The following is a 22210-nucleotide window of genomic DNA, read 5'->3' on the forward strand; positions in this document are numbered from 1 at the left end:
TGAAAATAGTAGGTAATGCTATTCAAATTGATGGAGGATTTTGTTGGAATTTGGGTAAAGTTGCTAAAGTTAATTATTCCAACCACAAACCATTTTCTAAGAGTGATAAAGAGTTAGTCTCTAATACTCTTTCCAGAAAGAGCTCACGTTCAATTGTTAAACCTATTAGGTATGGAGATTAATTATAGTTTTAATTTTAAAGTTTTGGGTAGTCATCACTGGTGACTACTTTCATGTATATTGTTAGAACATTCGTTTTTGTTTATATATATATTTTTTGTTGACTAAGAAGAGAAGGTAATGTAGTAATCTGTGATGCTAATCACTTATTTTATGTGCAGTGTTGCTTTAAGATTGTACCAGTGATGCTTGGTTACTTTGGAATGTATAATGGTGTATAATGGTGATTTTGAGATGGTGTCTGTAGTAGCAAGATGATTACTATGCTGGCTCTATATCCATGTAATCCTAATGAAATATTCTCAAGACAATTAGCTGATTCCAGCGTGTTTACTACAATATATATATATTTATATTTATATGGGAATAAAATCATTGCACCTGATCCTGCGGTCTGTCTCCTTTCTCGCTGGTTTTGCTGTATGCTTGCCGGAGGTGTTGTGGAGCTTTTCTTGGAGATATATATATATATATATATATATATATATATATACATATATATAGTAGGAGTGCTGCGCCATTTGTTCGAATATATATATATAGATTCACTGAAAAAACCATAGGTTATAGACCATATATAGTTAGGAATTAGCATTTACAAAACCTTGAAAATTCACTGAAAAAACCATAGGTTATAGACCATATATAGTTAGGAATTAGCATTTAAAAAACCTTATTTTACTCACACAAAACCATTGAAATTCCATATATAGTTAGTTGCACTAACTATATATTGCGCACCCGCAATCCACTGCTGATGATGTCACATATTACATCATTCATGACATGGTCAGTGACATCACTGATGACATCACTGATGACATCTCAAATGACATCACTGATGACAACATCCAGTGACTATGTTTCTGTAAAGTTAAAATATGTCTTACATATTGAAGAATGAGTGGATGTATAAGTGTCTGGACGAAGGATTTAGTAGGTGCATGACTGAATGTATGAGTGAGTGATTAAATGTGTCTCACTGAGTGCATGGGTTAGTGACTAAACTGTCTTAATTTGTGCATCATTATGTCTGTTGTTCTGTAAACTGCTGCATGTGTTGATCAGTAGCTATATGAGTAACTATATGGGTTATTGATTGATTGCCCAAGTATTTGCATGGGAGACTGAGTGTGTGTGTGGCTGGATGGGAGGTGTGTGACTCTGTACAGATCAATGTGTACTTGTATCAATGATTGTATAAGAGAGTAAGTATGTGTTAGTATATGGTTGAAAACGTAAGGTGCTCTATGTTTAACTGTATAGAGTAGAAAATGGAAGTGTGATTGATTCTTTACAGGACTGACTAGGTGTGTGAGTAACTCCATGGATGAGTGGCAGAGTGTGAGTGTCTGTATAGGTGTATGAGTGCATATGATTGTGTTGTAAACATGAGTGATTGTATGTATGAATGATTGTATGGGTGAATGAGTGAATGTGTGTGTAGACGTAGGAATCAGTGAGTACGTATGTAGTAACTAGTATTGGTGTGTCAATGGTTTCAAAAATTATACTCTGTTTTTAACACTGGGTGAAACAGAGGTTATATTAAAATGTGAGGAGATGCATTGTATTGTCACATGAATGATATCATAAGTGAGATGTCATCAGTGATGTCATTTGAGATGTCATCAGTGATGTCATCAGTGATGTCACTGACCATGTCATGAATGATGTAATATGTGACATCATCAGCAGTGGATTGCGGGTGCGCAATATATAGTTAGTGCAACTAACTATATATGGAATTTCAATGGTTTTGTGTGAGTAAAATAAGGTTTTTTAAATGCTAATTCCTAACTATATATGGTCTATAACCTATGGTTTTTTCAGTGAATTTTCAAGGTTTTGTAAATGCTAATTCCTAACTATATATGGTCTATAACCTATGGTTTTTTCAGTGAATTTCAATGGTTTTTTAATAGCAAATATCATAAGCTGTCGAATGTCAAGTACGTGGTAAGAATTTTTTTTTTCGTGTTTATGCACACTGATCTGCTTTGATTGCTGCCCCCCACCCCTCATTTCTATTAGGAGTACTCTCTCTTTGCAGATAGTGAAGGGTAGTTAACGCAGCCCTTTCCCCCTTTGTAATCCGTCGTGCCTGCTTCTCTCTCCATTTGATTGATTGTTCTCTTTGGTTCATTCTCTATTTACAAACAAGCACAGAGTCGCAATACTCTGTTTAGTCTTTGCAGATAGCGAAAAATCGTGTAAAAAAACAAAAGGAATCGAGCAAAATCAGTAGGCCACTAATGGGATCTCTTTTGACCTCGCTAAAATAGAAACATTAGGAACAACCTGTTGAAAATAGCAATGCGTATGTATATAAGCGGCGTTCATTTGTGTTCACAGTACCCCTTGTTGATTGTTTCAATCGAGCATTGAATTGTTCGAAGTTAATTCTCTTAACGATCTTCTCTACCTGCAAACGAGGAAGAATAGGAATATTCTATCTCCCTTTGCAGATAGTGAAGGGTAGGTAACGCAAGCCTTTAACACGTCGTACCTATTTCATTCCTCATTGATTGATTGATTGTCCGAACATTGACTGTTTGGGAATTAGTTCTTTTTGGAGGTATTCCCTGTTTGCAAATAAACGTAGGAAAATCTTTGCAAGTAGTGAAAGGGTACGTAATGCGGACCGTTCTCCCCCGTTGTAATCTGTCATGCCTATCTACTCCCCACTGATTGATGCACCTTTTTCACCCGGACCATTTACTAGAGATACGTCATCTGGCCCGACCAGAGAGCACCCCTAGTGAAAAGGACATATGCAATAATAACGAAGTGATCACTGTATCCTGTTAACAGAAACTTTACCATGAAACAACCTGGAAAGAAAAAAATAGGAAAACGAAAATCAGTAGGCCACTGATGAACATGAACTTTTATTAAACAACGAACAAAGAAACGATAACATAACGTAATGATAAAACCTATTAATGTCCTAGAAACAAGAAAACGTTAAAATATGCCAGTGGTGAGAGACCAGAAAAACAGTAAGAGAAACCAAATCACCCCTCGCTGTCCCACCGCCTGCCACGCCAAAAAAATCGATAGACTAGGGAAAATGCAAGTCAGTAGAACATCCACCCCCACTCTGGAAACTTCCAAGGTGGGGCAGGGTTCCGGCTACGCCCAGCCGGGAGCAGCCCATATAAGGCAGGTCCTGCTGCCACGCCTCGGCCAGGAGATCCTAACGTAGGGTGTAGCCGGAGGAGAGGCCGAGACCAGCGGGACCCGGCCAGGGGATTGCCTTTACAACGCTGAACAGTTGCAGGGGGGGGGAATGTCTCCTCGACCCTCCCCTCTCTCTCCCAGTCCGGCCGCGGTGGCCCTTGAGAGTTGCAGGTAGTCCCGCCACATGCTCTTCCGGTCCGACCACCAACGGTCGGGGGGCCGAGGCCGACGGGATCCGGCTGCAGCCGATAAACCAAGAAACCCGTTCATGGGGCCAGAGCCAGGGGCGTCCGGCCGACATCCACCGGAAGCCCGGCCCGAAGACGGACGGGACACTTCTTTCTTTTATAATGGCTGCGACAACACTGGAGGGGGATGTCTTGCACATGCCTCCGACCCCCCCCTCGTCCTCATCGCCTGGTCCGGCCATAACAAATCTCAAGCGAGACGCCGTGGGGTGCACTGGGAGGGAGAGACGGTGCGAACAGGCCTCTCCCGCCTCCCCAGGTGGAGGCTTCCCAGCTGCACCCTCAGCGCTCCAGGCGGTGGCATCCTAACAACTCCAGTGCTGCACAGTTTCGGAACGACCTAGATAACGGTTCTTCCACTGTGGCCATGCTGCAACGTCTCGCCCGGCAGGGTGGAGCCCGTCCGCTCATGTGACCCCGCGATCGCCGGTAGCTGCCGAACTCTCAAAATGGCGGTCGACCTGGCAAGAGCGGGCCCAACATAAAGAAATGGCCCGGTCACTGGTTGACTCCACCACCGTAGTCCTCCACGACCTTGAAGATTCTAGAGGAGCCGCGGGAGTCTCCGACCCCCGATGGGGAATGACTGCCATGATCGCCCGTGGAGTGACGAAACTGTATCCGCGGGACGTCGGCGCTCCCATGCTGGCGCCAGCCTCACTTTGAATTACTACAATCCTGCAGACCTCACTTCCGGTGAAAGCACAGTGTGACCCGGTAGGAAAAATTATTGCACCCCCTCCCCTTTTTGACTGATAGTTCAAACCACCGATCCTTTCCTTTGCCCTTTTAACGGAACTTTGGACTGCCTCCCCCTCTTTTACATTTTCTAGAGAAAACAAAACATTAACCACTACATTAGCATAGCAGTTGACACCAGAACTGTTTTCAAATTGAAAACCAACAACATCTTCAACAGAATCCTTTTTGTTTCTGCTGTGACCCTGCTACAGCACAGGCATTGTCCCCAGCAGTAATTCTGCAATGCCGGTAAGAATAGCTGTGGTGCCTACTGGACTCACTCACCCCCGCGGCGCCCCACGCCGTTATTTGCTGGGCGGCAACTTGCTAGACATCACTTTCGTGCCATCTAGATTTCAGCGCGTTCTGCTGCCTTGGAACTATTCGCACAACAGACCGCTACTGACAAGAATATTTCATTATTGGTCCTGTCAATTTCAATAAATCTATTGGATAATTAAAAAGAAATTGCCACGGTCTCTTCGTTGTTTAAATGTTTTTACTGTTTTTGTTTTGTTGTATATATTTATATGTTATTAAAGTTTTATATTCCTACTACTTTGTTGGAGTGCTATATATTTTTAATGTGACACATAATTGTAAAAACTTTGATGTACAAAGAGTCATTCCTGGAATCTTCCGCTTCAGGCTCGGTCCTCTCCCCAATCACAATACAGGATGGTTTTCAGATAGTAGGAACGCGTGTGCTGTGACGGATCACATCGGGTGTGGGCCTTGATCTACTATAACTCCTTTGAAGAGGGGTGATTCTTTACAGCTGGGGCCATAAACTACATCTGCAGGGCTAGCTGATAGCCTAGGACCGGCCTGGACATTCGGACACAGAGGAAGAGGAGTGTCAGAGGGTGCGGTAGTGAATAGGGCGAAAGGGAGGTGTCGGGCGGGCACAGAGTGTGATTCTCAGGGAAGAGCAGCGCAGATGGGGGAAGGTTTATTGCCCATGCATAAGACAGAGAGCGGTGGTGACCAGTGCCTGGGGGAGATGCTTACGAGGGTGAGGAGCCATGCTACGAATCGACAGCGTGCAGAGAGTGGGTCTGGTCAAGACATCTAAAATGGCTGCCGTGCACGACAAAAGTGTGGCATTTCAAAAAAGGCAAGATGGCGCAGACAATGTTTTTCAACACTTCCTCATTTCCTTCGAATCGAACGTTAACAGACGTTGGGGCATATTACCAAAGTTAAGCGATATTTATCGCTAACGATGCTTACCAACCAATTTTTTACCACTAAGCATCGTCAGAAATTATCGAAGATAAACCTTACTATTATCAAGGTTTATCGCAAATGCGATAATAAACGGCCGCAATGCATGAATATCGCTAAAAACTCAGCGATATTCATGCATTACCGAGCTAATGCTCTTAGCCATGTTATCCACCTCCCATTGGATAACATGGCTAAGAACTGCTCAGGGCAGGTGTTACTTTTTGGAGATATTCGCGCTTAGCGCGAATATCTCCAAAAGTTGGTAATAGGAGATAGATATCTTGCATGTTGTAATGCAAGTTATTGTGGTATATGGAACTCATACCATAATCTCTCAGGAAAGCAGAAACTGATCCTTTTGGAACCGCCTAAAAAGGCCTAGGGGGTGAGGAGTACTCTACTTTGCCCCCTTTTCACGTTCCGAACTATTTTATTTTACTCTCTTCTGTAATTACACAAAATAGCAGCGATAAGATGCATCGGAGACACACAGTGAGAGAAAGGAGGCCGGAGATGAAGAAGACATGTCAAATACACATTGGAGATAATATAGTGGCAGAAGGGAAGTAAATATGAGTAAACTTACCATGTAACATAAAAATGTTGCACTCTATACTATAAGTCTCATTTTATACTACAATCACTTCGCTACAACCTCATAAATTAAAAATAAAAATAAATAATGTCTCAAACAATTTTTGATTTCTAAATATAAATTTATTCTTCAGAATTTTCTAAATTTGAAACAACTACTAACATGTCCTCATCAGTAATTTCCTCTTCAATCATCTCATCTGGAATCTCCTCATTAAAAGTCTGCAATGATGATTCTTGTAACTCTATGGTCTCCAAACACTCGATAAATTCGCCATCAAGAGATTGATCAAAAAAATCATTCAAGTCATCTCCTCCTTCTGACAATATTTCATTATTGGTGCTGTCAATTTCAATCAATGTAGTGGAATCATTCAAGTCATCTCCTCGTGACAATATTTCATTATTGGTGCTCTCAATTTCAATCAATGTAGTGGAATCATTCAAGTCATCTCCTCCTTGTGACAATATTTCATTATTGGTGCTGTCCATTTCAATCAATCTAATGGAATCATACAAGCCATCTCCTCCTTGTGACAATATTTCATTATTGGTGCTCTCAATTTCAATCAATGTAGTGGAATCATTCAAGTCATCTCCTTGTGACAATATTTCATTCTTGGTGCTGTCCATTTCAATCAATCTAATGGAATCATACAAGTCATGTCCTCCTTGTGACAATATTTCATTATTGGTGCTCTCAATTTCAATCAATGTAGTGGACAATTCAAAAGAAATTGCCACGGTCTCTTCATTGTGAGCCATTTTATTTTGAAATTGCTTGCTGTAAATTGCAGAAAAAAATAATCACTTTCATTTATCGTTTTTAGTAATACATAATATAAAACTAACTTCATCAAGTATTTAGTATAACAGAAGGACAGCAAATAAATAACAGAAAACATTTTTCAAATTATCTTCAAGTGTACAACATAGTTCCCCTTACAAATTAACAACTCACCTTTTTAAAAGTAGCAGAAGTGTTAGTACTGTGTAAATCAAACACCAGAAATTCACCACCAAAAATTCCTCACAAATGTACCTCAGACAGTAGTATCACAAAATGGCTGTGGTTTCCTCTCATTTAACATATATACATAACCAATTAACTTTCATCACACACAAATACAAAACCAAAGTAACATTTTAATTGGTTCTAAATTTCAACACTTTCAAATGTGTTTTCCCCATGCAATTTTCCATAGGACATTTACATACGTCTACAGCCTGAATGGCTGAACGGAATTACACCAAACTTGGCAAAATGGTACATCAAACCTAAGAGGTCAGGAAGGATCTACTATGCCCCCTTATGGTCATTTCCCCCTTCGCTTTGGCCTCCTCTTGTCTCTCAATCCTACCGAGGGACAAGATGGCGGCCGCTACGGACTGTTTGGAATGTTGACAGACGACGGAGAACCAATCAGCTTCGCAAAGCTCCGTAACGCGAAAAGTACGCGAAGCGGAGCGCTGTTACAGATATATATCTTTTTTTCAACGTTAATTTCTCAAAATCCACTGGAGCACATATATTGAGACCTAGCAAAGGCACATCGGGCTACCAGTCCCTAATATTTTGCCAAGTTTCGTGCAAATCCATTCAGCCGTTCGATTATTATTATTTTGGTTTTTTTTTGCCCCGCGGGGCCCTTTTAAAACCTCCACATCAAACCTAGGGGGTCAGCGAGGATCTACTATGCCCCCTTATAGTTATTTCCCCCTTTGTTTTGACCTCCTCTTGTCTCTCGATCCTACCGAGAGACAAGATGGCGGCCGCTACGGACTGTTTGGAATGTTGACAGACGCCGGAGAACCAATCAGCTTCGCTTCACAAAGCTCCGTTGCGCGAAAAGTCCGCGAACCAGAGCGCTAACCGGTCCGCTGTTACAGATATATATCTTTTTTTAAACGTTAATTTCTCAAAATCCACTGGAGCACATATATTGAGACCTACAAAAGGCACATCGGGCTACCAGTCCCTACAATTTTGCCAAGTTTCGTGCAAATCCATTCAGCCGTTCGGGCTAAAAGTGAGGCCAACCGCCCTATGGAAAACTCAATGTTAAAAACACGTTTTGGGACCCCCCTTTTTTCTCGGCCCCCACTGGACGAACCCCCCCCAAATTTTCAAGGGCTGCTCAGAAACAAAATGTGCCATTTTCCTGAAAATTTCAGCCGATTCCGTCCACAAACGCCAAAGTTATTAGACATAGAATTTTCAAAAAACCCATAGAGAAAAAATCCTAACTATATATACCTACTGGCGACCGCCAGTAGGTAATATACACACATATATATATATATATATATATATATTCACTGAAAAAACCATAGGTTATAGACCATATATAGTTAGGAATTAGCATTTACAAAACCTTGAAAATTCACTGAAAAAACCATAGGTTATAGACCATATATAGTTAGGAATTAGCATTTACAAAACCTTATTTTACTCACACAAAACCATTGAAATTCGCATATATAGTTAGTTGCACTAACTATATATCGCGCACCCGCAATCCGCTGCTGATCATGTCACATATTACATCATTCATGACATGGTCAGTGACATCACTGATGACATCACTGATGACATCTCAAATGACATCACTGATGACATCACTGATGACATCTCAAATGACACCACTGATGACATCACTGATGACATCACTGATGATATCTCAAATGACATCACTGATGACATCACTGAATCACTGATGACATCTCAAATGACAACACTGATGACATCACTGATGACATCACTGATGACATCTCAAATGACATCACTGATGACATCACTGATGACATCTCATTTGACATTACTGATCACATCACTGATGACATCATTCATGTGATAATACGATGAACCTCTTCAGACTCTAATATAACCTTAGATACACTCAGTGTAAACAGACACTCACAGACTGTCACTCATCCATGGAGTTACTCACACACCTAGTCAGTCATGCAAAGAATCAATCACACCTCCATTTCCTCAACTATACAGTTATACACACCTTACTTATTCAAACATATACTAACACATATTTACTCTCTTATACAATCCCTGATACAAGTTCACAATGATCCATACAGCCACTCACACATTCACTGGCTCTTATGCACAGTTATTTATATATGTCAACTCTCACATGTACTGTGTTTTACATATGTACTTACTTTGACATGTAGCACTGAGATATCCATTCACTCACCAATACACTCATGCACACAGTCAACCGCCCATACAGCTGTTTCGACATGCACTTTTGAACCCATACATCTAGTGAATCAACTGCTCACACATCAATGCACAGAGTCATACACCTCCCAGCCACCCACACACACACTCAGTCTCCCATACAAATACTTGGGCAACCAATCAATAACCCATATAGTTACTCATATAGCTACTGATCAACACATGCAGCAGTTTACAGAACAACAGACATAATGATGCACAAATTAAGACAGTTTAGTCACTAACCCATGCACTCAGTGAGACACATTTAATCACTCACTCATACAGTCAGTCATGCACCTACTAAATCCTTCATCCAGACACTTATACATCCACTCATTCTTCAATATGTAAGACATATTTTAACTTTACAGAAACATACAGTCACTGGATGTTGTCATCAGTGATGTCATCAGTGATGTCATTTGAGATGTCATCAGTGATGTCATCAGTGATGTCACTGACCATGTCATGAACGATGTAATATGTGACATGATCAGCAGTGGATTGCGGGTGCGCGATATATAGTTAGTGCAACTAACTATATATGCGAATTTCAATGGTTTTGTGTGAGTAAAATAAGGTTTTGTAAATGCTAATTCCTAACTATATATGGTCTATAACCTATGGTTTTTTCAGTGAATTTTCAAGGTTTTGTAAATGCTAATTCCTAACTATATATGGTCTATAACCTATGGTTTTTTCAGTGAATTTCAATGTTTTTTTCTTAGCAAATATCAAAAGCTCTAAAATGTATTCTTCTTTTAAAGGAAAAATATATTTTATATGTATTTAATATAATTTTTTTATGTATATAAATTTTTTGAGGGAACGAATTTATCAACTATCATGCTGAAGAAGAGTGTGGGGAAAAAAAAACAAAGAGGAGGACTAAGAGGAAAGAACAATCAGTTCAAAAATACAATTGCTTTAAAGCATGAAGTGCTTTTCCACACATTTACATTTAAATAACCCATATTAGAACATACAAAATATCTACAGAGGAGACGGTGTACATTGAATTTTAGACTCTTCATTGGTACCTACATGTTGGTACTTACATCACCCACACAACACAACAGCTCTATTCAGAGCTACCCTACCTCAAAGCACTCTAAAATATTATTTTAATATTTCCCTTGGTTTTCCCTTCGTTACGCTTTCCGGAACGCTTTTTTTTTTCCTATATGGGCCTCCTCAGCCACCCTCAGAAAACCTAGGGGGTCAGGATATGTCTCCCGTGCCCCCTTATACCCATTCCCAACATTGTTTATCCTCCATCTTGTGACTAAATTTGTCCGAAACACAAGATGGCGGACTCCCGTTACGCTACCGGTGAGCTACCCGGTTCGCGCACCGGGTAGCGCTTCCACCGCGAAAAATCAAAAAAAAATGTATTTTATTTTTTTGCCCCACGGGGGCCTTTAATAGCCCCCACATCAATCCTAGGGGGTCAGGAGGGGTCTACCTTGCCCCCTTTCATTCATTTCCACCTCTTGTCTCTCGATCCTACCGAGAGACAAGATGGCGGCCGCTCCGGACTGTTTAGAATGTTGACAGTCACCAGAGAGCCAATCCGCTTCTCCTCGCGGAGTTCCGTTCCGTTACGCGTCTGGTACGCGAACCGGGGCGCTAACCGGGACGCTGTCACAGATATATATATTTTTTTGAACGTTAATTTCTCGAAATCCACTGGAGCACATATCTTGAGACCTAGCAAAGGCACATCGGGCAAACAGTCTCTACAATTTTGCCAAGTTTCATAGAAATCCATTCAGCCGTTCGAGCTAAAAGTGAGTCCAACCGCCCTATGGAAAACTCAATGTTAAAAACACGTTTTGGGACCCTCTTTTTTCTCGGCCCCCGCTTGACGAAACCCCCCCAAACTTTCAGGGGACGCTCGGAAACAAAATGTGCCATTTTTCAGAAAATTTCAGCCAATTCCGTCCATCAACGCCAAAGTTATTCAACATAGAATTTCCAGAAATCCCTATTCAAAAAAATCCTAACTATATATACCTACTGGCGACCGCCAGTAGGTAATATATATATATATATAACATTTCTATGGCAAAATAAAACCCCTCATTTTGTTCCTTTTCAAATTAAATGTATTAAGTGTTACCACTTTATTCCAATCAAGATGACTTCAGGTGTGCCATACTTTTGTCATAAGTAAGACTGTTAGCGTTCTAGTTGTTCTTTAGAACACTCTGGGACATTTTGTCATTGGGCTATAGTTGGGCTACATCTGGCTGATATTTGGGCTACATTTGGGCTCTTTTGTCTCTGGTGGCCATCTTTGGAGACTGCATATCAGAATTTTTTTAATGAAATATAAGAGGATTTGAGAAGTTACTCAAAATGTGCCCTAATTTTTCTTTCTTCAGCACTAATCATAATTTCTATGGCAAAATGAACCCCCTCATTTTGTTCCTTTGCAAATTAAATGTTTTAAGTGTTAACACTTTATTCCAATCAAGATGACTTCAGGTGTGCCATACTTTTGTCATAAGTAAGACTGTTAGTGCTCTAGTTGTTCTTTAGAACACTCTGGGACATTCTGTCACTGGGCTATAGTTGGGCTACATCTGGCTGATATTTGGGCTACATTTGTTTTTTTTGTCTCTGGTGGCCATCTTTGGGCTACATTGGGCTACATTGGGCTACATTTGGGCTCTAACATATATATAGCCCAATGTAGCCCAATATATATTTTTCAAAGTTAATTTTCGTAAAAACCACTGGAGCATATATCTTGAGACATAGCAAAGGCACATCGGGCTACCAGTCCCTACAATTTTGCCCAGTTTTGTGGAAATCCATTCAGCCGTTCGAGCTAAAAGTGAGTCCAACCGCCCTATGGAAAACTCAATGTTAAAAACACGTTTTGGGACCCCCCTTTTTTCTCGGCCCCCGCTTGACGAAACCCCCCCCCCAAACTTTAAGGGGACGCTCAGAAACAAAATGTGCCATTTTCCTGAAAATTTCAGCCAATTCCGTCCATCAACGCCAAAGTTATTCAACATAGAATTTTCAGAAATCCCTATTCAAAAAAATCCTAACTATATATACCTACTGGCGACTGCCAGTAGGTAATATATATATATATATATATATAACATTTCTATGGCAAAATGAAACCCCTCATTTTGTTCCTTATTTAAATTAAATGTATTAAGTGTTACCACTTTATTCCAATCAAGATGACTTCAGGTGTGCCATACTTTTGTCATAAGTAAGACTGTTAGCGTTCTAGTTGTTCTTTAGAACACTCTGGGACATTCTGTCATTGGGCTATAGTTGGGCTACATCTGGCTGATATTTGGGCTACATTTGGGCTCTTTTGTCTCTGGTGGCCATCTTGGGAGACTGCATATCAGAATTTTTCTAATGAAATATAAGAGGATTTGAGAAGTCACTCAAAATGTGCCCTAATTTTTTTTTCTTCAGCACTAATCATAATTTCTATGGCAAAATGAACCCCCTCATTTTGTTCCTTTGCAAATTAAATGTTTTAAGTGTTAACACTTTATTCCAATCAAGATGACTTCAGGTGTGCCATACTTTTGTTATAAGTAAGACTGTTAGCGCTGTAGTTGTTCTGTAGAACACTCTGGGACATTCTGTCACTGGGCTATAGTTGGGCTACATCTGGCTGATATTTGGGCTACATTTGTTTTTTTTTGTCTCTGGTGGCCATCTTTGGGCTACATTGGGCTACATTGGGCTACATTGGGCTACATTTGGGCTCTAACATATATATAGCCAAATGTAGCCCAATATATATTTTTCAAAGTTAATTTTCGTAAAAACCACTGGAGCATATATCTTGAGACATAGCAAAGGCACATCGGGCTACCAGTCCCTACAATTTTGCCAAGTTTTGTGGAAATCCATTCAGCCGTTCGAGCTAAAAGTGAGTCCAACCGCCCTATGGAAAACTCAATGTTATAAACACGTTTTGGGACCCCCCTTTTTTCTCGGCCCCCGCTTGACGAACCCCCCCCCAAACTTTCAGGGGATGCTCAGAAACAAAATGTGCCACTTTCCTGAAAATTTCAGCCAATTCCGTCCATCAACGCCAAAGTTATTCAACATAGAATTTTCAGAAATCCCTATTAAAAAAAATCCTAACTATATATACCTACTGGCGACCGCCAGTAGGTAATATATATATATGTATATGCAATATACAACGTACATTTTTTACTCATTTAAAATATATAAACAACACACTCCGATATATTGCTTATCATGCCACAATTTTGACATTGCTAATTCCTTACATTTTCTTTTCTTTTTTCGGAGTCCCATGATCGTATATCATTTGTTACTGAAAAGGGCTCTTCTACTAGACCACAGACCCACTCGCTTCCACAAGCCTGATGAGACTTTTGTTCTACTTCTAACTGAAGCGAGTCAAGCAACACGTTTCAGCCCAGCCTCTTACCACTTCCTCTAATCTTCTGCACGTTCCATCTCGATATTCGCTTAGCACAGCCATTGTTTCACATGTGTAATTTCCCCTTCACACTCCTTTTCCTGCATTACCACATATAAGAGCAACTTGAAATACAAAATTTCAGAATATGGGCCATACTGGAACCTCTGTTTAGTATATTTAGATAATAATCTTACTCAATGAAAACAATCTATGCCACAGTTAGGGAACTATCACAAGTGACTTGCCTTTTGGTTCACTACTGGCATTATTGTCAGGGTGGTGGCTGGGAAGGGGACGAATATTTCTAAGCTCCTCTTTAGAAACCATGACTTCTAATAAATACTACTCAATGCAGTGATGCAATCTTATGTACTAAAGTAAAATGCTTCTGCATGTCCAAAGAATACACTTTTTGAATTTCCCCCCAAAATGTTTATTGCAGAATTCACATGCCAAATGTGTTGATGGCTCAGCTCGTGTTGTGACTCAACCCCAGGCTCAGTCGTGCACATTATATTTGTGACTCGCCCACCTCAAATGCCTGTCTTTGTCTTCGAATCTGGCCTTTATTATAAAGTCGCTAATAATAGTCCAAGCTCGAAGCGACAGTGAGAGAAAGATGCATTTGTGTCTGGGCATCAGATGGTTTCTGAGAAACAAAGCCACTTCTGTCGCGTTACACAGTTGAGGTGGGGCTGTGCAAACAGTTAGCAAGCAGAGAAAGCCATGGCCATCCCTTCCCCCCAGTTAGAGGTGGGCGAGCCACTGAAGGCTCGCGCCAGGAGCCTGGCTCTGACTTTGCAGCCTCGAGCCCAAATCAAGCTGAGCTTTCACAGGAGTCGATGTGACCTCGTGACTGCAGCTGCTGTCAACAATGTAACATGAGGAACCAGGTTCAAGTGCAGCCTCGGCAGAGAATCCTGTGAATCCTGAAGAATCTCTCTGTGCCGAAAACACAAGAATAATGTTGTGAAGAACTCCTAGGTCATTGGGCACGGTTCGAGCTATGTAAAACTGTCAAAAATAATAATGCAGATTCTGTGTGTCACCCACAGTTTTATCTCATCTGTCATGAATTAGGGACAATGCGTTTGATGTCAGAAAGAGAAACCCATCTAATAGCTGAATTGCATTGTGTGAAACTGGAAAATATAGGATTGTTCCTGACTTCCCTGATTGACCGCATTTTGTGATCCTATTCATTTGTGTACAGTACACATGACAACTGACTTGCCTCTTAGTTTACTAATAGTACAGTAATCAGGTTGGGACAGGAATGCTTCTTAGTGCATGTTTAGAAATGCTCACTTTAAGAAATATATCCAATGCTGATGTACTAAGGTGGAACACTTCCTGGTGTGAAAGAAATGCACTTTATTGAAGACACCTTATCACATTCTAACATGAGTTTTGCAGCATTAATTAATGGCAAATATTTTCAAGGTTTGGCTCGTGCTCAGATTGTGAAGGTGAGTAGCGACCCATGGCTCGAGCCCCCCCTTGTAATTTGTTGGCTTGCCCAACTCTGCCTCCAAAAGTGTATGCTTAGTGGGGGGAATACACAGGTGAGTCCTATGCAGTGTCTGCTTTGCTTTTAAAGTTGAGAAGCCCCACCCACTGCTTAGTGGTACAGCAATGTGCAGGGACCCTTACTGGAAGCAAGAAACAATGGGCAGTCATGGATAGCAAAATGTAGCTGTCATTTGTGTGCACTGGGCTACTAACACCACATGCATCGGTGCCACTGCACCTACTCCACTGCTGATAACAACACCTCTGGGGCTCCTAACTGAAAGCTGGGTTGTGAGCAAGGCACAACTGCAGGGGGCTTCCAAGCAGAGGTCACAGTGCATACAAAAAGGATGGAAACTGTGATCCAGAGTGCAATAAGGGCGTGGTCAGAGGCGTGGCTAAAAGGAACAGCATGTTATGTAATTATTTTGGTTGTCTTTCACTTACTGGTAACCATATGGAACATATCAAGCACACCTTAAATGAAGAAGAAACACAAGTGCTCTGTTTGAGATGCTCTGTTGGGATGGATGGCCCTTTAGGGTGATGTGACTGCTGCAGATGTCCGCGTGAGTGAGAGTGGGGTGACTGATCTGATTGAATCCTGCTTGTTGCTTTGGGGATAAGTAAGTAACGTGTGTTCATAGAGCTGCAAGGTCCCAGCCTATGAGAGGAAGCAGATATACATGTACCCGTTTGGTAAAAGTGCAAAGAGATCCCTCTCTAGTTCTTTTGATTGTTTGTGAATAGTTGCGGTTTATTCTCACTTCAGTTTTTGGGGCTAATGCACAAATGAAAGTAAGAATACAAGGTACAGTTTTACTTAACTATAAAATGTCTTTGTGAAAAACCCTTTCAGGTTTTAGGATAAAACAAGTGCCTTCAAAATATATATTTTAAATATTACGTGATCGGTCTGTACCTAGTGCAAACATTCAAAAGGCTCTCTTAAAGGGCTACTCCCCAGAATTCAGCTGGTATCACCTTCGCAGTGATCTAAAAAAGACAAGGCTTTGTCTCTGTGGTGCTTCGAATGACTCCACCACTGGAAGCCCGCAGAGGCAGCCTGTAGATTCGCTCATTAACCAGTTGCACGTGTATTTTCTGAGCTCGAACTGAGGGGAAGGTTTGTTTCTTTCTTCAGCTGAGTGTCCCTTCTCTCTACTCACAGTGCCAGAGACCCCACCTTACATTTCAGACCGCGACAACCCCAGGAGGCCATTAACTGTTCTGGATTTTCTTTCTCAAAACGTATATGAACTGCTTAAATGTAAAAGAATGCATGAAAACGTCATTTCAAGTGGATCCTGTCGACTTTGACCTCGCTTCCGGGTGTTTCTGGGGCATAGAGGACTTCAATGCAGTATCTAACGGCGAGATGGACGCCTGGGACAGACAAACAGCCGCCAGAGGGCATCAGCGCACGTGCCAAAAACAAGGAGGATGCCCCGGTGTCCACCGCGCGCCAGGTGGGCTTCGACCAGTTTATGAGGCGAATTGGAACGAATTCCACTGAAATATATATGTGCTTGATCACAATGCTTAACATTTTACTCGACAATGGTGAGAGAACATTATGTTACATGGGGATGGGAGACACTAGATTATTTGTTGCGAATTTTTGAGTATTTAGTGCACTTTAGTGCTTTTTCTTTTTCTACTATTACCCAAGCGCCAGAGAATTAGTTTCACATTATTCACAACTTTGACAATTATTTACTTAACGCTGGTCCTTGTATGTATGTATGTAGGTATGTATGTATGAATGTATGTATGTATGCATATATTTCTATATTCTATATATATGGTATTTCCATAGCAAGAAATTAGGCTATTAGTGCTTTCCCTTTTTTTTTTTTTACAATTACCAAAGCTTTTGATAATTCGTTATAAAGAAAATCAATAAGTCACTCATGTGTGCAATTTATATTTTTACAGCTTTTTAGTTGGATGCATAGCGTTGTTGTAATTCCACTGTAAAGAAAAAACCTTTGCAAATCTAAGTGAATATGAATGTAGTACACACAAATCAAACAATACTTTTTTTTACAATTATCAAAGCTTTTGATAATTCGTTATAAAAAAAATCAATAAGTCACTCATGTGTGCAATTTATATTTTTACAGCTTTTTAGTTGGATGCATAACGTTGTTGTAATCCCACTGTAAAGAAAAAACTTAGCAAATCTAAGTGCATATGAATGTAGTACACACAAATCAAACAATACATTTTTGTTAGTGGATTCATTATTGGAGTCTGAATTACACTAGCAGAGGGTGGGACGATTTGCTTATGTCCAAAACATAAGTGAGGGCAGAGGGAGCCCATGCGAAGCAGTCTTCTCGGTGGGTGGGCAAGACTTTTTCTGAAGAGACACGGCATGTTTATTTTTAGATACATGATTCATTCACCATGGTGAAGTGGTTAAGTACCGTGGAGATGTATGCTTCTGTCTCTCTGTCTTCAGATCTCCTTGTGGCATTCAACAGAGCATAACATAAATACTTTCCTGAACAGGAAGCAGTGCCTTTCATATTTTAAGGAATTCATTTATGAATTAGCATGCTGAGGTGAATGCAGTTTTAGCTCTTATCCAGCTCTATTCAATCAATTGGTAGATTGTTATTTTGAATTGAATAGATTAGGAATATGAACTTGTCAGTAGGCAATACATTTTGCAATACTCCTGTCACTGCACAGAGATTTCTGTATGTAGAATATTGTGGTGTGTTTTTTTCCTCCTCATAATTCTTGTCAGCTAAACTATTATTATGTTTCTGCTTATTTCCATGGCTTCTGTGGTCACTTTTCAGTATTTACTAATCTCACGACTCCCCATTCAATAAATGAACTAAGCAAATGGGAGAGAGCAGAAAGCTTTCTTTAATTTCAATAAAACTAGTCTTCCTTCAGATCTAAAACATACATGCTTCCTTGAAATCATAGTATACCATTAACCACTCTCACCCTGAAGTGACCCAACCTGAAAACAATGTTGTTAAAATGTCTGCACAATGTCTTTTGAATTCCACCCTAAAAAATACTTCTCTGTCAGTTCTGCTGAAAAAAAAAAAATACCCACTGTCTCCTGTTAAAACACCTGGAAACCCTTCTTTGGAAGTTTAATGAGAGGAGATGAAAGGTCTTTGGCATTTATGAAGGAGAGTAGTAAAGCTCTGCAAAGGCTAGAGACAGATGGTCTACAGCTGGAAGGACATTCTTAAGAATATAGAATTAGCAATGTGGCGGACGAACTGCCTAAGCTGATCAAAAAAAGGAAATAAATATCTTCACTTAAACTTCAATCTGAGGATTTAGAAAACAGGAATCATAGGACTAGCTTAACGGTATGGGGTGTCTTAAAATCGACAGAAGTAGGTGACTTATCTAAATTCCTAACATCAGTTTTTTCCAAAGGTAACAGGCAATCAGAGTTTGTAGATGGTTAGCATCCAGAGAGCTCATGGAGTGGGGAAGGATTGCTGTTAACAGCAAAACATACTCCAAATCTTGGTGCATCATTATCTGTTTTTTGGAATATATTGATCTTTTAAGCGCTGAAGCAATAAGAAAGAATGACAAATTGAGTTAGAATGGGCAGATTTTTAAAAATTTCTTTGGATGTTACAAGAGACCCATCCTCTGAATGGAAATTATTTTTGGATGGGGAACCACATTAAAAAATCTCCATGCTAGATATGGCTTTATCCATCCCTGTTTTTTCACAGTCACAAATAAAAGTAAATAGTTTCTTATTCTGAACCTGTCAAACCTACAAAATAGAACTATAGTGAAAGAGATGATGAAATGGCTATTTCTAAACATGGACTAGTTTAAAATGATTCCCCTTTTTTATTCATGTTTCTGTTTTAATACTTTAATCTGTTCTTCCATTCAATTTTAAATATAGAGTATTATATAATCTTTTTAAATATCCTGTTTCCTTCTAGGTTTTGTGGCCCCATTGTGATATGTTGTATTGAATGCTAATATGTTTCCTATCAAGCCTCTTATCTGTTGCTGTGATTCGTGAGCTGTCTCTGTTTTAGTGTGATCTTCAACATATTCTATGGTCATTCCTTTTGTTCTCCAATTTACTTTTGTTGTCTCCCTTTTTGGATATTCATCTTCCTTTTGTCCTTAGTGGGTTAACCTCCGTTATCCATTCATATTCTAGATATATATTTTTTTTATGTTTTTCATTGAACAATTCTACCACTTATTCAAAGCAATGTAGGGAGGTTCTTCATTCTTTTTCATTACATTAGATAGTAACAACAATGTCTCGAATGTCAAGGACTCCATAAACCAGTTAAGAGCCTTAACTCGACTTTCCAGAATGCATATAGATTTTGCATTTTTACAAGAGAATCATTAAAATTACTTTGAATCTCAAATGGTGGTAAGATTGTGGATGGGTAATTTTCCTGCTTTGGGTAAAAAGAATGGGGTAGATATATTATGTTATAGATCGCTCAAAATGGTTGTAATCTCTCCCTATCACTATTCGACATACATGAACCTAATAGTTTTAATCTATCATTTTCGAAATCCATCAAGGAGAAATTATTACCTTGTGAAGATGATAACCAAATTTTAGCTGCTAGCTATAATTTTACCCTGATAAGAAATCAGATGATAAATGCATGCCTAATAAAAATGCATAACATATCTAACAAAATGATTACACATAGAGTGCTATCGAATTCATGGATAACTTGTAATCACAATAAGTTAGTGTTTACTTATTTCCCTGCTACATCATTCACAGTCTAGTTTACGTTTATTTTGGTGGCATAAATCTCACTGTTAATTTGCTGCTTTCTAAACTTAGTTGTATTTTGATGTCAGATCATGCCCAGGGCTTCTTTCAGCATTTGATCTTGCATTGGGGCAAATTAAGAACAGATAGAGATTTAATTCTGCATTATTTGAACATTTTACTTTTTTTAAAAAGAATTTTAACATTTTACTAATTCGTTTTTGGAAATCAGTACTTAAGCTGTTTGATTTTAAAGCTGCCTCAAGGGATTTTATTATTAGATATGTGTCTAAAATGACATAAATTAACAGAGAGCAGATAACATTTACGGAATAATAAGAGTTTGGAGCACCTACACTATTTTACGAAATTTAGGTATAGTATGTCCATGCAAACAATATTAATGTCAAAATATTGTTTATTTAGTTCACTAATGAGCAAGCAAGTGTTAACCGTTTTTAGGCTCAAAGCTAAATATTATGGAGGTAATAAGGTCAGAAAACAGTTGACAGAATCATCTAGAGATAAAAAGAGATATCTATTGTGTGGACTTAGTCACCCAGTCAAATAACTTTATTAGGCAAAATAGCAATAAAGTACAAAAACATTAAGATGCATCACATATTAGTCAGTACAGTAATTTCTTTTAAAACAGAAATTAAAAAATGTATTAACACCCAAAAAGACATATCATCAGGTAAACCTCCTTAGTAATTCATCAATGGTTAAAACAGATTAAAATGTAATCACAAATTAAAAACATAAACACTGTATTCATGCTATATTATGACCAATAAATGTTAAATTATAGGAATAGCCACAAAGAGTCCACCTTTTGAATAAAAGCTCAGTATTTTTTTCAATTTTTGACAGGTATTTTATAAAACTGATACCCGAGCAACAGATTTCTGTGGTAACTAGCTGCTGTAAATGAACCATTCCCTTCTTAGAAGTACTAATATTAGCAGAACATAAAACTGGAACAAAAAAGTGTGAATGCTATGATCGATATAACATGCAAAAAAAGCATAAAGTGAACAGTACTTTATTGGGAGTGATTGCCACAAGGACAATTATTGACTCAATTATTGATGAAAATATTGGATGTGTTTAGATGACTCACAGGAACATTGTGGATGATTTCCTTAATTTTTACTTCAATTTATTTTCTTCTGAATTCTTTTTTCTAAACTGACACTGATAAATACTTTTCCGAAATGCAAACAGAAAGTTTATGTCATTAAGAGATAACCTCCTTCGGAGATGATTGAAAACTAGATGAAGGAATGTATACACTTAACTAATTTCAAAACAGAAAAGCCAAACTCTGTATGAAATGTATTTACATTTTTATTCCCATTGTTTTTGCAGATTTTTTGGATTCTATGTTGCTCTTTCTTCATGAGCATGTTTGCTCAACTTCTAATTCTTACTGACATTTTTTGTAAGCTATTATTTTTCTCATTCCTAAGCCCGGAGAGTACACCACCTTTTGTAAGAACTATCACCCTGCATCATTAATTGTAAAATACTTGCTAACATATTTTTGAATTGATTATAGAATTCTGTACCTAATCTTATGAGAGCAAATTGTGTTTGTTACAATGCCAGATTTTTGTTAAATATTATCATCATGGCAAATGTCCTCATTTTACAGCATTGTCTTTGGTCACTGAAAAAAGTTTGATCACTGCAGTTGAGACTTTATTTTTATCTCAGTTACCCCCTTTTCATCTTTGCTGCTTTAGTTCTTTGTTCTCCTCTACTCTTTTGTTCTTATTGTATCTCTATATTTTTGGGTTATCTTTCGATTCTCATAGCATGCTTGCATATTTCATTTCCATATTATTCCTGTAATTCCATGTTTTTTGTTTTCTATTATAATGACATTATATTTATATTATGTTTGTTGTATTGCTAATCCCTAACACATTTGCCACTTGATTGATTGATTGGTGAATTTGTGAGCCACTCTGTGAATGTCAGTAGGAATCGATGGTTGGATGAACGGCCACATAAACATAAGTATGAGTGAACAAATGCATGGTTGATTAGTGACTGAGTGCATGAAC

At 39.1% G+C, this 22210-nt stretch overlaps 2 protein-coding genes across 2 annotated transcripts in view; one reads left to right on the plus strand and one right to left on the minus strand.

The window, feature by feature from the left end:
- Positions 1 to 22210, minus strand: part of LOC144767797 (uncharacterized) — a 52326-nt gene that overhangs the window by 29656 nt on the left and 460 nt on the right. The gene's annotated exons all lie outside the window — the stretch shown is intronic.
- LOC144767796 (uncharacterized) overlaps positions 16673 to 22210 on the plus strand; it is a 126947-nt gene continuing 121409 nt past the window's right edge. Inside the window, exon 1 of the mRNA XM_078651175.1 lies at positions 16673 to 16939. Within this exon, the coding sequence (XP_078507301.1) occupies positions 16735 to 16939 (205 nt within the window). The 5' untranslated portion in view covers positions 16673 to 16734. The remainder of the gene's footprint in view (positions 16940 to 22210) is intronic.

Source organism: Lissotriton helveticus, chromosome 7, assembly GCF_964261635.1.
Source record: "Lissotriton helveticus chromosome 7, aLisHel1.1, whole genome shotgun sequence".
NCBI classification, from domain to species: Eukaryota; Metazoa; Chordata; class Amphibia; order Caudata; family Salamandridae; genus Lissotriton; species Lissotriton helveticus.